This window comes from Anopheles merus, chromosome X (assembly GCF_017562075.2).
Source record: "Anopheles merus strain MAF chromosome X, AmerM5.1, whole genome shotgun sequence".
NCBI lineage: Eukaryota > Metazoa > Arthropoda > Insecta > Diptera > Culicidae > Anopheles > Anopheles merus.
In genome coordinates this window covers 9498428-9514259 of record NC_054081.1, presented here as the reverse complement: position 1 = coordinate 9514259, position 15832 = coordinate 9498428, and the positions used below count along the sequence as shown (strand labels likewise).

The 15832-nt window shown below is 51.5% G+C and overlaps 1 protein-coding gene across 5 annotated transcripts in view; it reads left to right on the top strand.

Annotated features, from left to right (window-relative positions):
* LOC121598297 (mucin-19) overlaps positions 1-15832 on the top strand; it is a 96589-nt gene that overhangs the window by 73734 nt on the left and 7023 nt on the right. For 4 of the 5 annotated variants that reach the window (XM_041925054.1, XM_041924968.1, XM_041925147.1 and 1 more), the window contains 4 exons: positions 9856-10092; positions 10333-12584; positions 14011-14801; positions 14874-15244. In XM_041925054.1, coding sequence (XP_041780988.1) covers positions 9856-10092; positions 10333-12584; positions 14011-14801; positions 14874-15244 — 3651 coding nt within the window. The remainder of the gene's footprint in view (positions 1-9855; positions 10093-10332; positions 12585-14010; positions 14802-14873; positions 15245-15832) is intronic. The other variant, XM_041925326.1, reaches the window with a different exon arrangement.

Below are 15832 nucleotides of genomic sequence, written 5' to 3'. Positions count from 1 at the left end.
TAATATTGCTTCTTGATGGCTCCCTCGTCGCACGCCATAAACATTGATTGCTAATTTCGATAACTAATTTCGAGTGAAAAGGCAATTTGACGACAACAGAAAAAATAATAATGAAACCAACTAATTTGAGTGAAGTTAAGAAGAACAATCAGAAGTTAAAAAAATATTATCACGAGAAAAAATGCATGGAGCTATTGCACTATATACCTAAAACTACGTATTACATGCAGTGCGTTTCGTTGCGTTTATTAACTTTAAATAAATTTACTTCTTCTTTACTTCTCTACACAAAATTCAGAATACAAGTACATTTTAGTCCTCCATTTCGAAAGTCTTATGTGTCATGTTGAAACAATATAAATATAAAATATGGCGATGTTGACGTCACTGGTTGGTCCATTATTTCGTTTCACTTTAATTAAAGTTGAAAAAGTGCGACGGTATATAATGTCATACTAAAAGATATTCAGTAATCTGTATACGAATAATTTCCGCTCATTATTTAAAATCAGGCAAATCCATTCACGGGCCGGCATTGAATGCTGCGACGGGCCGAACTTTGCCGACCGCTGCCTTAGAGCCAAAATTTAGCGGCAGCGACTGTAAGAGGACAGAAATTTATTTTTATTTTTATTTTTTTAATTTTAGGACGAGGGATGTATCTCTTCTTTTTTTTTAATAAACGTGTGCTTAACTCATCGCAGTGCTTTAGATTAAATTGCAAGCCTTTAAAAAAAACTTTATACTGTCCATTGCGCTGACTGCCCACTTTGCCCCGCTGTGCTGTAATTTGTGTCATTTTCTGTAAGATGATCCTGAGAAGCAGAGTGCACACACAAAAAAAATCACTCATTTTTGTAACGCATTTGCATCTCAAAGCGCAAACGTTGTAAATTAAATCTTGTTGCTCTCTTCTTGCGCCTCCTCCCTCCCCCCCCATCCTGTTTGCCGTGGCAAACCATCCGTCATTCGTGTGGACCGAAATGGTGCAGCGCGCGCAACGCTCTCGGCACTTTCGGCTGCCGCTGTCTCGTTGCGTGACTAATTGACCGTGTGAAACAAAGCAATCGGTTATGGTCGACCCCTCGCTCTGCCGCCCGCAGTGCACGGACACCAAACATAAATTCATTTTGTTTTTTTTTGTTGTATTTTAAACATTACCGCATCATCGCCATCATCATCGTCGTCATATCGCGCCTCAACGATGTGGCGAATATGCGACGTTGATGAGGGTGTTGTGCGGTGCAGATGAAAAAAGTGACGGATTTTATTTCGCTGTTAATGTTTGCTCCTTTAACATCAGTTGTGATTTTGTTGCTATTTTTCCCTCCCACCGTGGGTGGGGATATTTTCATTGAGGCTTTTCAGTGCACCGAAAATATAGATATATTTATCTTTCCGCGCACGCGGTGTGATTGTTTTAAATTTATTGACTTTCCGTGTCCGCGCCGAGCACTTTCGTGGTTGCGCGCGCAAAGGCAGTATCTTTGCGCAGCAGCAGCAGCCGCAGCAGTTCCACTCCCGGGTATATTTGTTTGTTTATTTGTTTCCCCCCCGTCGTTTTCATGTGTGTGTTTACGTTGGGGGATCGGGGGGGATGGGGCGATAATTTTATGGGCGAAGGGTTTTTTTTTTGTACCGAAATGGTTTGCCTATTTTACGACGCTTCTGTGTTGCTACTTGTATTGAAAACAAGAATTAAAAAAAAAAACAAGAATGCCTTCCAGAAGAAGCGAGCGGGTTTTGGGTCCCCCGAAAATAATGACTCGATTTATTTTTAATACAATCCCCTCTGTCACACACGCACAAACACAAACACGAGCGCGCCTAAGTGGTCTTAATCTCTTCGGTGCCTGCCACCGTTTTGCTCTCCGGAACAAACCAGCAGAACAGACGAAAGAAAAAAAAACTTGTTTGCCTGTTCACGATCACGATGCTGACTCAACTCGTTTTTTGGTTGTTCCCCACCCTGTTGATTGTAAAGCTGACAAAGGCATTCATTCACACGAAAAAAAAAACAGAAGCAGAAACAAAGAATTAAACGCATCGTTCGACATTGTACGACCGCGTGACTTTAATGAGGCGCTATTTGACAGCTTGTCCCCGATTGCCCGCAACTTTCATTGGATAATGGAGTGAGACATTAAACCATTTTTTTCTTCTTCTTGTTTTTCATTGCAGGTAAGCAACTGGTGCGAAGAATTAAGACTACCGGCGCGAAAGGTACGTCTGATCGTGTCTTTGACATACAAGTAGTGAAGGGATCAAGCTGTTTCAGAATTGGAATCACTGCACTGGACTTTAACCTTTTGAACCTGGGCTTATCTCCTTATAGATATCTCAGATCTCTAATTTTGAAGCGGTCCAGGTATTGACTAGTCTAGCATTATCGACTTAAGAACTCAGGATGAGTCTGAACGCTATTATATCCTCTCCTAATGAACTCTGCTCCGTAGAGACATACAAGATCTCGTTTCTAAACCACATTAAAAACGATCTTGGAGAAGCGGTTATCGAGAAACCCATTCTCAGGATGTCTAGAGAAGGAATCTTAACGCCTTGTTAGCAACATTCCTTCGGATTCCTTCTCCTCCAACGAGACAGATGATGATGGAGCTCCAGAGATATCAGAAGTACAAAATTCTGAATTCAAAAGTTGGATCTTGTCCCAATGTATCAATATTCCGTAGCAAGATGCTCGACACGTTAAGATCTGTCGATTGAATATCCTGGATTAGCTCGAGCCACTATCTTTAGTCATGGTTTTACGTGAGCACACAAAAAACATGAAGTAGGACACATTCTGGAAGTTCCAGGCTTCTTTCAGTTCTCCAATATTGGAAATCTTCGCCCAGTCCAATGCGACAACCTTCACCTTCGCTCTTTACCACTGCGGTTTCGGTTCTCGAACGTCCACGGAGAGGGGGGAGATCTCTGCCAGATCTACCTTGGACAATCGCGAAGAATATTGCAGTCAATAAATTCACGTCCACTTACCTACCTACCCAGGCGGAGCCGGCAGTGGTCATCATCTTGATTCTGCAACGCCAACTCCACACCAGCGTGCTCTGGGCCGCACTGCAACGGGTGCAACCGGGTGTAGGGGGAACGGTAAAGCGGAACGATTCACCAAGTGTAGTAGTTCGGGCAGGTTTTCGCCTTCCCGGATGGCCATCGGTGACTTTACAATCGATTCATTTTGTTAACCTTCCCCCCCCCCCCCATCCCGCGCACCAACCCTGATCACGCAAAAGGTCTGCCCGAGCAGCTTTCCAACGACCTCTGCATGTCTCTGTTTTGTCCGTTCGTTTTGCTTACATCTCGCGCAACCGGGCTGTGTGTATGTGCGCGCGTTGTATCGTAAAAAGGTTGATAAACAATTAATTCCCGTATAAATTATACTATCGGACGATCCGGGACACTTCTCGGGCCCGCTTCGATGCAGCAAGCGTCGTGGGCCTTTTCGTTGCTGCTGCTGCTGCTGCTGATGCTGTGCGCTGTTTGTTGCGGCGTGTCGGTTGCCGGGAACCGACCGGCCGTGGCTGAAGATGAGGTGAAAAATGTTGCTCGCACGCGCGCGTTCCAACCTCGCCCTCTCGATTAATGCTGCCCGCTGCCGTAAGCGAGCTGTTTGCCACCCGCCATCTTCGCCACCAGCGGCAAAGTGTGCCCGTTAAGGTCCGCGAAAGGAGGGTGGTGAAGGGGCAGCGGGGAAATCGCCCAGCACGACATCTTCTGTGCTACCTTTCACGTGTCTGTGTGCATGTCTGGGATGCTGTAGCGGTCTGGCTGCAATCTTGCACACGCCTCGCCCGCCTACCTGGGCTCGGTTGCTCTTCCTTTAGTTCAATTTTTACGATTTCCTCCGGGAGCCGAGCAGGCAAAAGCAAATCTCCTGCGGGGACATCCCTCGTCCCGCCCCGCTCCCCCTTTGCCCTGTCGTGCGCAGAAAAAATCGAAACACAAACGCGGGAACACGTTTTTCCCCGCTCACAACCCTGCGCTTTTGCTCCAGTGGCGCACTATTTTGTGTGTGTGTGTGTGTGTGTGTGTGTGTGTGTGTGTGTGTGAGTGAGAGAGAGTGTGTGTTCCCTTTTTTCCCATTCCCCGGGGGCGTGAAAAGACATGGGCCGCCCGTCTTGCATTTCACATTTTTGCACTATTTATTTGGCTATCCAAGGGTGGTGATCTTGCAGGCGTCCGGCTAAAGACGGGGCATACCCCCCTCCAAGGCACAAGTGGCACGGGGCAAGGAAAGTCTGCACAAATCGTGCATTTCAATTCGGTATGTGTGTGTGTGTGTGTGTGTGTGCGCTCCCTTCCGCGCATGATGTCACCGAACCTGCGCTCCAGTGCGCTGAAGACGATAAAGGCACTGTGGGACAATTAAGTGAAAAAGCTGGAATGCAAAATAAAAATAATATTTTTGAATAAAATATTTATCACAGATTTTTTTGTTTATTACTTCGTTTTATAGCAAAAACTCACAAACAATTCTGTATGCCATTTTGTGTGTCCGATTTGCTGATTTCATCCAAAAAGACATCACACAAAAGCAGTCTACACGAACGGTAACGGCATCGTTATTATATAAGCTTGCGAGCGATTTCTTTACATTCGTTAAAAAAAATTGCTTCGTTGACTTCCAAATTGTTCAAAAATAGTTTTTTTTTTTGCAAAATAAACTGCAACGTGAAATGCAAGAGAAGCATCATACCATTTCAATTGTTCTTTAAAATGATTTTCGATGTCTTCAAAGGTTGTGCTTCTTTACTGTTCCTCTACTTCCTTTGTGCTGTTGTTATTCCCACGCTTTCTTAGTGATGAATGATAACAATTCAATTCTGAACTGCGTTACTTTAAAAAATATTAATCAAACCGTAAAACAAAAATACATTTTCCATAGCTTTTTAAAAGCTGATATACAAAAAACCGCCTCCGTTTGAGTCGGGTATTGCAAATGTTCTTCGTTCAGCTGAAGATTATAATAGAAAATCCGCATTCTTGACACTTTTTCCACAACACTCGTGTCACGAAGTTAGCCCTATTGATTGCTTTGTTTTTAATAGCAATAGCAATAACATTAAAAAAACGTTTACATCATAGTGTTGGGACAACGGCGTTTGTTTACATTCGCACAAAACCCCACAACAACAAATGGAATTAAACTGTTGTAGAGCTTCGTCATCGTTGTGTTCAAAGGGTAAAGTGACCTTTATTTCTAACGATGAATTACGCTGGTGGTGGAAGGGGAAAAAAGTATAAATAAGACAGAAAAGTAATTCTCGCAGGACTCATTTTGCACCAACAAGTTAAGGGAAAGGGAATGAAATTATTATGAGATTTTTTCTTCTTCATAATGCTACGGTACTTCCATGAAGCAGAATACGGAGCAATAGTTTCAAATAATAATTCGAAACATAGGAAATGTCCCAATTTATCCTGCTGCCTGCCCAGTGTGGTGCTGGACGCTGTGCAAAAGTGGCTAGAAGCAGGAACGAGAAAGCTTCCATAAACATACAAGGGAGGAAAGGAGCAGAGGATCCCGTACGACGTTTTGCAGCCGCAATGTGGCTGTGCATAAAAAAGACATTTTTGTGAAAGATAAATGTGTGTGCATCGATAGTGAGAAGCAGCAAACCCCCGAGCGTAACCGGGATGGTTTGGAGATAATTCCGCAAATGGTTAGAATTTGGGTTGCTAATGAGCGGCGAGGCTTTTCAGCGTTTCGGTGCAATAGTGAAGACCGCGCGGTTCGTTTTTATGAGATTGTTATTAATTTCTTCAAAGTTTCTCTGTTTTATTATTATTATTTTTAATGTATGGTTCGCCAACTTTCAGCCCATGCTGAAGGCGGCTAATGTTTGCTCTTGTTCAGGCTGTCCTGCTATTTCCTCTTTAAAAACTACGCCAACTCACTTAATGCTCTGCGCCGCCCTACTGCTGTGCTTCTAGTTTTTTTTACCGTTACAGCCAGAGGTGTATCGAACCACACCACTATTATCACCTTTTTCGAAGTCATCTTGTGTGAGTGTGTCTGTATTGCGCATCTTAAACGATGCGTGCGCAGCAGAGTAGCAGAGCGCGTTCCTTCACTATACTGTGATGTGCGCGTTCCGAAAATGGCGTGAACGCGGGTGCTGGCTGTGGAATGACTAAAAATGGGAGCAAATCTAGTTTGGGTATAGAGTGGGGAGAGAGTGCGCAAAGGGTGCCCGAAACAGGAAGTGGTGGAGACGATAAAGATCACGGCAGCGCAGAGCAGCGAACTGGTTTACCTGGGAGTGACTCCAGAGCTCCCTGATTCCAGGATTTGCTCGATTGGTGTGTCCGGCCTGCTAGGGGATCTGCTACTGTAGGTAGCAGAGACACCCAATCAGGTCTGTACAAGAATTCGAGCACTGTAAGCTATTTGGAATTACTTCAGCATTCCTGCAGCTCACAACGCAGCGCAGCGTTCGAGAATCGGCGTTCGTGCCGAATATACTTTGTCGAAGTGGGGAGCCAGGTCGTCAGGGGACATAACTCGGCGAATAATTGACACAGTGGAGGAGGGTATAATATATCTACCCCAACGACTTGTCTGCTTCGCAACACACAAGGGTGTTCCAGATGCACAAGCGCGCCTCGCTTACAGGAATAGGCTCCAACGGAGACGTCCCGTAGGTTTGTTGCGCGCCAGCAAGCCCGAGCAGAACGGCATTTTTGCCGATAGAAATCGGGCTGCTGGGGAATGGGGTGTAGAGGAGCGCGAAAGCGACTGCACCCTGTGGCGTGGTGCACTGGTCCTACTAGGTCCGCATGCTTCTCGTGTTCTCCGCCTACCGGGTGAAGGTTTTTGCGTGTCTCGTGCCGCGCAAAACCAGAAGTCTGAGAACAAAAAAAAACTGGTATAGGGAGCTCAGTGCAAGAGAGGACCGGGACGAACGTCTGAAGTCTGGATTTGCAATGTTCGGCGCGCGCGGAGGAGAGCCTGTCTTTGGAGTGATATGGTTTCGGTTGCCTGGTGTGTGCTGCAGAACACATTCTTGGGGCAGATTTATGACGCGTTGAACGTGTGGGGACGGGATGCCTATCCTATTGCCTGGAATCTCTATCCACCATTTTGCTCAGCGCACTCGCTCACCACCTGTCCCAGGTTGTGCCTTGCGCTCGAAACAAGAGCACTCGCTGCAGCTCGCTCACTCGCCAGCAGGCTCTATTTAATTACTGCCCCCGGCTTGGGATGGCTTTCGCTCTACTCCTTTCACTCCGCTTCCACCTACCAGTCGGCTCGGCAGCGCCGATAGCCTCTAAGATCTCAATTTACGATCCGCGGGGATTACACTTCACGCAATTGGGGTATAATTTAGCATTTGCCGTGCGATTAACACGCACTCGCCGTCCTCCCCAGAGACGGAGATTAAACTTCCCCTCTCCTTTCGGCTTCGAAATCGAAAGCTGACTGTGATGGAATTTATGACCACCACCATCCACCACTAGCCCAGAGCTACGCAGTATTCCGTCCGCATTATACCTCTGTGACGGTACCTTCGCTCTCGGTTCAAAAATTAATGACCGTTTACATGTTTTTTTTTTTGTAAAGAGCACGCGGAGGAGCTATTAAGCGGCAGTGTCTTAGCAGTGTCTCACTAAAATCTGGGCAACCATGCATTGCCCCAACGAAGACTGTTACTCTCGCTAGCAAAAAAAAACAACGGTTTGTAAAGTGTCGTCTTAGTGTCGGAATGCTAATCTTCTTGGGAACTGTTCTAGAGTTAGGAAACGCAGGCTCTTCTTCTTCGCACTCACACACGGACTCACAAAAAACGAAAACACCTTGTGATTGCAAGAGCGGTGGCAGCACCATCCACAGCCAGCTAAGCCTCTTACAATGCGCACCGTGCCATAAAGTATCTTTAGTCTCCCTCAAACAGATACCAAAAACAACAAAAAAAAAAACGAAGAACAAAACTGGTTGCGTGTGTATATCAACACCAGGCAGTATTAATAAATGCGAACGACACCGGTGTGTGAGGTTGCGTCTCCTCCACTCATTTGCAGCAGCAGCAGCATGCAGAGACCTAAACAGTAACGAAGCGTAAAAGGTGGGCCGAATGCCAGACCAGACAGAGCCAACAAAAGCAAAACGGCAGAGCGAGAGGGGCGAAAAAAAGCGAACGTACACAGACAACACGGTGTGTACTACTACACCTCCTTCCGCAACACTCTCCCCCCTTTGCAAAAGGATAGCAGCAATCTGTCGTCCCACCCCGAGCCACGGGTGACGGGGTGTAGTATGTGGTTAGCTAATTTGTTGCTCACGCCTATGTTTAACAAACTCACTACACATCAGCAAGCACGGCTACAAATCACCTGGCGCGCGCGCGCTCACGAGCGGTTAGCGGTGGGCATGGCAGCCCTCACGCTGCGCCCTCACCACGCGCGCGCTCTCTCTCCGCGCTCTCTGTGCGCGTCGGATGGGGCGGAGGTGGACGAAGCCGACACACGAGAGCGCTCTCTGACAGATGACAGTTTTAATTATGAGCAACCAGAGCCAGTTTGTTTGGCTCCTCTTGTGTCTCCTCTGTCTGTCCGGCTCCGGCCGGAGGTTTGGGAAGGTGTCGCCGGCGGCTGTTGAGACAAGATTAGTAGCCGACGACAAGCGATACCCCCTCTACTCTGTCTATTGAGCATTTTCTTGCCCAAGTGTGTGTGTGTGTGTGTGTCTGTGGTCGAGTACTCAACTGCCACCGTTTTGCGCTAACAATGCGATTTGACACTCTGTTAGACGTTTATTGGGGATGGGGAGGTGGGAGGTAGAGTAGTGCATTTTTCAAACGCGACCATCGGTACTGCTGCTTGAAGTAGTAATGATTTGCTTAATGATACGTTCGCGGTGACAGGCGTCAGTTGAGTTTTTGTGCGGGTTTTGTTTTCGCTGTCGGCAATGCCTACAGATTAGATGACTGATGGTAAACTATTCGCGACTGTGCGTGCGTAGGCGTATGTGTATGTGTGCCACCATGTGTACAAACTAATTATGGGGAGCCGTATGACGTTTAGGCGACAAATTGGAGCATCTATGCGAGCCGCCGTCTCTCTGCGCTGGTAAAGACGTGTGAAGGCGAAACATTAAGTTACTCGCGGGTAAGACCTCCACCCCGTGGTTGGTACTTCTGTCTGATGTTGAATTTGATGCTTACAAGTGGATGGTTAGCTGTGGAGGGATTATTGAAGAACTCTAGATCACTTCGAGACTTTGTCAGGATACATTATGCTCTTCCCAGAATATCTAACATTAGTTCTAGAAGTACGTCCATTGAAGTATTTCTAAAGCTATAACGAGATATTCTCAATCAGATTGGCAGGTTCTTGATGTCCTATGTCCTCAACACCCAAGAATTACACGAATGCTCAATAATAGTTTGAAGCGAAAAATCTTCTTTAGTCTGAGTCTATGTTAGCAGAGATCTTGGAATCTATCCTATAATAGATAATTGGAATGATCTTGTTGTACTATCCCACCAAAAAAGAATATGCAAAATCTTCAATTCCTAAAGTCATCAGCTTGATGTCTGCCCTTACTTGAACACTTGCTGGAAGAATTTAAGACACTGGAGACTATCCAGATCATCATGTGATCGATCTTTTGCAGAATCCCACGAAATTTAACTATACATTGTAGGACCTCATGCATTCGATACGAATACTTCCACCCAAAATAAACGGGTTGCTTGAAGAACCATGGTTTAAAAATAGGACCTGCGTTGCCTAAGAACTCTCCATCCCCAAGCCTTTGATATTCGTTGCGAGCACAATGCCCACCGGGTCGGTAACTAACACCCAGCCAATCCCGTCTTGTCTTGTTCGCAGGGTTCCGATGGTGGTGGTTCGGTAGTGTTCGCCACGACCCCCCAGACGCAACAGACGGTGGCCCCGCGGAAGCTTGACTTTCCCCCGACCGGCCTACCGCCCAGCGTGGAGCCGCTCGGGGGCGGTGCCAGCCCGATCCGGGTGCCGGCCGCCGGCACCGGTCCGGCCCCATCACCGGCACCGGCCGCACTGCCACCGCCAAGCTTACCGCCGCCTTACCCAGCGACACCACTGCAGGTAAGAGGGAGTGATGCGTGCGACCTCCCAGGCACTGGGTATGGGTTCCTCCCTGCGTGCGAGGTGGCTTTTTTCTGTTGTGTTGGTTGGACATTTTGGAAAAGGACGCATCAGGATTATTATTATGTTTTCCCCAAAAATTTATTTCAAATTCAGAGAACATTCAAACACCGACATCAAGTCACCAGTGCTCCTGAAGAAGTAAGCTAATCGGCTTTTTTTTGTTTCTCTTCCGCACAGGTATCGAATGGACCATTGGGTACGCATTTGACGCCGCTCGGTGGCGGCCACCAGGCGGCAGCGTCGCCGCAACAGCAACCGCCCCATCCCGGATCGCAACAGCAGCCACCACAGCCGTCCGCCTCGCCGCAGACGGCCGGCATAAGCAATAAGCCGCTGTTGCCGACCGCCTCCGCCAAGATACCGGCCGCCGGCGGCGTCCTGCTGCTCAGCACGACGGCGGCCGCCACCACCGTAACGACAGCAATATCAACCACCTCCCAGAAGCAGCAGCAGCAGCAGCCGGGGCAGGGGCCGCCGCTAGTTTCCAGTGCGCCCCAGTCGCCTGCCCAGTCGCTGGCGTCGGTAGCTTCGCCGGCGGGCGGCAGCCTACAGGCCCCGTCGACACCGAACCAATCTCAGCCGCCGCTATCACCCCAGCAGCAGCAGCAGCAGTCACAGCAGCAGCAACAGGGACCGCTGCCCGCAACGTCGACGGCCGCCAGCGGTGGACCGCTCAAGTCAGTATTTCTCGGCGTGGCGGCGGCAGGCCCGAACGGCGGGGGCACTGGCGGCAGTAGTAACGCATCGTCAGCCGCCTCCGCGGCGGCCAGCAACTTCACGAGCGGTGGTCCCGGTGGTCCGGTCGCTCCCAGCAGCCACCACCTCAGCGGGAGCCTGGCGGGTGTGGTCGGCCCGAGCAGTGCCAGCAGCAATGGCAGTGCTGCGCCCTCCTCCCTGCCCCTCTCCGTGCCGCACACGCCGCCCGCAGCAACGCCGGCGACGGCGGCCGGTCAAACGGGGGCCGTGCATCCGCCGCTCGACAGCAGCAGCAGCACCACCGTCGCGACCTCCTCCTCTTCGTCATCCACCTCCTCCTCTGCACTGTCGTCCTCGTCCGCACCGTCGGCGGCCGCCGTGCCCACGTCCGGTCACACGTCCTCCGTGGCGGCGGCGGCGGCGGCTGCTTCCACCGGCGGCCTACGCACCAACAGCCCCGCCGTACCGTCGCTGCCCGGTGCGCTGCCCGGCGGTCCGGCCTCGATGCTCAACGGCAACCACGCGGCGGCCATCGTGGCGGCGGCCTCCGCAGCCGCCCATCCCTCGATGATGATGGCGAACGGGCTCGGCAGCCTGCCGCCACCGTACCGGGGGTACCCGGGCTACCCGCTCTACTCGCCGTACGGCAGCTTCCAGCACAATCCCTACCTGCCACCGTCGGTCACCTCGCCGAACCTGTCGCCCCGGTTGCATCCGGCCCTCGCCCCGATGCCCCACACGCTGATGGGGCTCGGGCTGATGGACGCCCGGTTGCAGCCGCCGCCGCTGGGGGCTGGGCCGCCGCCACCACCGCCCGGCGCTAGCAACGGGACGCCGGGAGGCGTGCCGCTCGGCCGGCCCGGTCCCGACCGCGATCCGTCGCCACTGATTGCGGCCGCCCAGCAGCAGGCCGCTGCAGCCGCCGCAGCCGCCGCCGCAGCCGCCCAGCAGAAGGTGCGCCCGATCACGCCGAACACCAACTCGAGCTCGAGCAACGGCTCGTCCTCCTCTGCCTCCTCGTCGGCGGCCGCCAGCAGCAGCAGCACGTCTTCCGTCACGCTCGTCTCCAGCACAGCGCCGTCGGGCGGTGGGCCGCTGCTGCTGCACCCGGCGGCGTCCTCCGCTCCGGCCGACCCGTCACTTCCGCCGCATTCCTCCCAGCAGCCGCCGTCGCACCGGGACCTCGTCGGCCACCCGGGGCCGCCCCATCCGGGACTGCATCTCGCCGGCGGCCCGCCGGGCAGTGGGAGTGGCCCAGGGGCAGTGCCGCCACCGCCGCCCCCGCACCACCATCTGCTAGGGCACCCGGGCGCTCATCCGGGTGCGGCGGCGGCGGTAGGTGGTGTCGGCGGGCCGGGCATCTCGCCCCTGCTCGTCGGCCACCATCACCATCCACTCGTGGTCGGTGGACCGCCGCCTCCGCCGCCTCCGCCCGGGCTCATGCCGCCCGGTGGGCCACCGTCGGTTTCCCATCTGCATGGCGGCGGGGGTAGCAGTAGTAGCAGCGGCGGCGGCCTCGGTGGAAACAGTATTAGTGGCCATCCGGCAGCAGCCGCAGCAGCAGCAGCACCACCGCCACCGACTTCTTCCAGCAGCAATAACAACGGCAACGGTGGCAGCAACAGCAGCAGCAGTAGCAGTAGCAGCAGTAGTAGTAGCGGCAACCTCATCGTCTCTTCGCGTCCTCACTCACCGCGCGGTCACAGCCCGAACAGGGAACGGGATAGCTATAGGTAAGTGTGTGGCGATGGCCTCTGCAGTGAGTTGAGTCGGGGTAGAGTCTTCAATCCTTAGCTCCTTTCGCTTTGACTGCAATAATGCAGCAGCTTTCAACACCCGCTCCTGATTGACTCCACTCATTCACTGTTGACCTCGACTTAGCGACTCACTCTATTGAGCTGCTCCACTCATTCACTCTCTATCAGATGGCCCGCGAGGTCTTATGGTTTGGCCCACGACCGCTTGAGCCTAAGTTTATTTGTAGAAGCATTTCCGCTCCTATAGTACATGTCAGTCAACTCCGGACTCTTGAAATTTGAAGAGATTTTGGTTATTGAAGGTTATGGTTATATATTCTCCTATGTTTTGCGTCATACGGAGCCATAATCAGAGTCTTTATCATCTGTTTATAGGAGGAGGATTCAGGGTCCAGGTTATTTTGACGAAACTAAGCTTTCAATTCCGCACAATATTAGTAAAATGTTCAATAATCAATGAAAATCGTGTTATACCCTTTCCAATGATTAAATTCGTCAGTAACAAATATTTGACGAACAGTTCTGAAACGAAACAAATCACGGTTTAGTCTCAACCTCATTCAAAATCGTGAATGTCTTACTCATATGTATCTAGTTTAGGGAACATCCCTTTTTTATTGTTAAGCCATCAATCAAGGCACTTGGTGACCAGTTAAGCAATTCCTATTAGGAAAAGAGTTACAAATTAACTAAATTTCTCAGCCAACAGGAATTAAAAACGCAAGCTCTCACATGCCTTGTTTGGCATATTTTTTTGGATTTGGAGGGCTTATGACTCTGATTTTGGACGTCATAGTGAATGACGATTTCAATGGAGATTGGCAGGAAGGGAATAACGGGTATTAAGGACTTGTACGATATCTTCCACTTCTTTGTAAAGATCTGAACAGGACTGAACGACCTGTTCTAGTTTATGGACTTAAGACAGCATCAAAAATTAGAATTCGTTACCTTAATTCCAGCTCAAAAATATTGATATTCCAAATGACACCAATATCAACTTTGCTTTACAAAACGTAATGTTCCGTATTTGACCTAACGCGTTAGTAATGGTTAGTAAACTTACTCGACGTACTCTTTCTCGCTCGCAATTCTGCAACCCTTTGCGAATCGACATCACTCACTCTTAGCAGTGAGCGACTAGTTACTCACTCTTTTAGGACTCAGCTCCACGCCCAGGCGAATCACTTGTTAAGAACTCTCCCCACTGACCAATCACTCTTTTCGCGTTCAGCTTACTCTAACTCAGCTCCAAAAGACTTCGTGACAACCAAAGTAAAGAGTGAATACGTCGACGAAGATTCATCCGAGCTCTTTGTGCTGAGCTACAACATCTCCCGCTCACATTGCCCTCATTTGCTAACATTTGCCCTCTTTCTCGCTCTCTCTCTCTATTTTGCAGTAGTAACGTAAGTAGTTTATCGCGCTCTACGCCCGGCTCGACGATACCAGCGTACGGTGGTGTCGGGCCGGCGACGAGCGGCCCCTCGCCCGTGCTGCCACCGTTCGGTGCCAGCCCGCACTCGGCCGCCGCCCTGGGCGTCGTGCCGTCGGTAGCCATCTCGGTCGTCTCTTCTAGTCTCACGTATCCTAAAACCACGCTCGCGATCGGAGGCAGCATCATGTCTTGCGCCTCCACCTCCTCCACGGCCGCCACCTCGTCTGCCCCGTCCATCGGTGGGAGCGGGGTGCCGCCGGGATGGCCGCCGGGTGCGCCCCTCGGGCAGCCCACCGTCGTGTCGATCGCGTCCCACTCGAGCTCGCCGGCGGCCGGCACGCCCGGCCCCGGTCTGCACAACAGCTCGTCCTCGTCTTCCTCTTCCTCCACGGTCGGGTCGCACCACCACCACCACCACCCGCACCATCATCTGCAGCAGCAGCAGCAGCAGCACCATCATCACACGCGACCCACACCTCCACCGGCGAGCGAGCGGGGCGGCTCCAGCGCGTCCGGCTCGATCGCCGTCGTCTCCTCGCCGTCCCCGTTTCCGGCGGCGCCACTGTTCGCCACCCCGATTCCCCCGCCGACCAGCGTCTCGCTGTCCAGTCCGGCCGGTGCGGGGCTGTCGGTCGCTAGCGCAGCCGGCGGAGGCTCTTCGGGAGCGGCCGGTGCCGGTTCGCAGCCTCCGTCGCAGCCGCCGACAGCGCCCCATCCTCATCCCTTCTCGGCTGAATCTCTCTTCTCCACCAAGGGTAAGTCACTGGCCATCCCCAGGGGGCTAACGTTCGCAAGACGCTCATCGTTCTCTCTCTCTCTCTTTTTAGTGTCCGACCAGGCCGACATGTTACGGCGCGAGCTGGACAACCGGTTTCTGGACCGCAGCGGGCTGACCGCGGGACCGCCCGGGCCGCCCTACCTGCGCCAGGAGCTGCACCATCACCAGCACCAGCACACGCACCTGCACCAGCACCAGCACCAGCCGATGCTGCCGGGGGCGGCCGGCGGTGCGCCCACCCTCTTTCCGCCGCCCCTCTTCAAGGACGTGCCTAAAATCGGTGCGGTCGATTCGCCCTTCTACCGGACCGGGATCGGGATGCCGGCGTACCCGGGCTACCCGCCCGGTCTGCTGCATCCCGGCCTGAGCGGGCCGACCCAGTTTGTGCCACCGAGCCACCTGCAATCGTTCGTGCCGAAGGTAAGCAACCGGGAGGAGTGGAGTGGAGTGGAGCATCCCATATCAAATCTATCCATCCAAAGCTCGACGCCCTGCCACAACGCACAACTTGCTTGGTGGCATTCGTTTCGCATGCACTCCTCGCTTTCTCTCATTGCTTATACACTCTCATGTGTGTGTGTGTGTTTGTGTTGTATTGGAATGGAGTTGGAAGAAGTAAGACTTGGGGTTTTGCCCTCAAATACATCTCGGAGATGCAATAGCGACGGCAAACACTAATACCTAAACAGCCAAAAACATTATTTTCCCACTTTTCAGTAAGAGCTTCATCGCAGGTCTGACCGCGCTACGAGGCAGACATGTCTGAAGTCCATAGTTCAAACTCAATTGTGGCTCTCAGGAGTTGTAATGCCTATCCGCAAGTTTAATCCCTTAGACACGATAGAACAGGAAATACGATCTCTGCGACCTCAGACATTGGCAAGCTTCCCAGTCTCAACGCTTAGTTACTGCACCATGCAAAATCAAATCTTGTAGACAGCAGACTTAGTAGAGTAGGAACACAGATTGCAGGGCTAATGAAGTCCCGGATTTCTGAGGAGTCTGGTG